Consider the following 982-nt stretch of genomic DNA (forward strand, 5'->3'; position numbering starts at 1 on the left):
GGCTTCTTCGTCTGAAGCAGCCAACTGAGGATTAACTTCAACAAGATCCAGTGCTGACAGCAACCCTAAAAGAACAAAGTGTGACAAAACCTCAGAAAATCCCTTAGCTGCTGCTTTCAGTGAGGGTCGTACCACCTGGACAGAATAAACCAAGGTAAAAAACCAACCATTTTCTACTATAATATCCACTGTCATGAAGCCCCTTATACCTCATTCTCTTGGGCCTGAATTTATTTTATTTTAATTTATTTTTTAAATATATTGATTTTTTTACAGACAGGAAGAAAGGAATAGAGAGTTAGAAACATTGATGAGAGAGAAACATTGATCAGCTGCCTCCTGCACACTCCCCACTGGGGATGTGCCCACAACCAAGGTACATGATCTAAACACCTCACAATTCTGGAATGCCCATTGTGACAAACGTGTCAGCATACAGTATTTCCTAAATTCTCACACGTTCTTCACTTTCTGATTCATGTGGTGAACTGGGAGTAGGAAGTTGGTCATAGACATTATGCCCTCCTTCCCTTGTCTGACCAAAACTTGACGCAATCACATCCACTGCCAGGCCAGCTGTAGCCTTGGCTTCTTCGTCTGAAGCAGCCAACTGAGGATTAACTTCAACAAGATCCAGTGCTGACAGCAACCCTAAAAGAACAAAGTGTGACAAAACCTCAGAAAATCCCTTAGCTGCTGCTTTCAGTGAGGGTCGTACCACCTGGACAGAATAAACCAAGGTAAAAAACCAACCATTTTCTACTATAATATCCACTGTCATGAAGCCCCTTATACCTCATTCTCTTGGGCCTGAATTTATTTTATTTTAATTTATTTTTTAAATATATTGATTTTTTTACAGACAGGAAGAAAGGAATAGAGAGTTAGAAACATTGATGAGAGAGAAACATTGATCAGCTGCCTCCTGCACACTCCCCACTGGGGATGTGCCCACAACCAAGGTACATGATCTTGAAAAAAA

At 40.8% G+C, this 982-nt stretch overlaps 1 protein-coding gene and 1 long non-coding RNA gene across 3 annotated transcripts in view; one reads left to right on the top strand and one right to left on the bottom strand.

Annotated features, from left to right (window-relative positions):
• Positions 1-982, bottom strand: part of ARG2 (arginase 2) — a 37,777-nt gene that overhangs the window by 472 nt on the left and 36,323 nt on the right. Inside the window, exon 8 of the mRNA XM_015562042.1 lies at positions 387-651. Coding sequence (XP_015417528.1) covers positions 446-651 — 206 coding nt within the window. The 3' untranslated portion in view covers positions 387-445. The remainder of the gene's footprint in view (positions 1-386; positions 652-982) is intronic.
• LOC107182646 overlaps positions 645-982 on the top strand; it is a 5,683-nt gene continuing 5,345 nt past the window's right edge. For both annotated transcript variants that reach the window (XR_001513373.1, XR_001513372.1), the window contains exon 1: positions 645-740. This is a non-coding gene — a long non-coding RNA (uncharacterized LOC107182646). The remainder of the gene's footprint in view (positions 741-982) is intronic.

Source organism: Myotis davidii, unplaced genomic scaffold (assembly GCF_000327345.1).
Source record: "Myotis davidii unplaced genomic scaffold, ASM32734v1 scaffold17, whole genome shotgun sequence".
In the NCBI taxonomy this organism is placed as follows: domain Eukaryota; kingdom Metazoa; phylum Chordata; class Mammalia; order Chiroptera; family Vespertilionidae; genus Myotis; species Myotis davidii.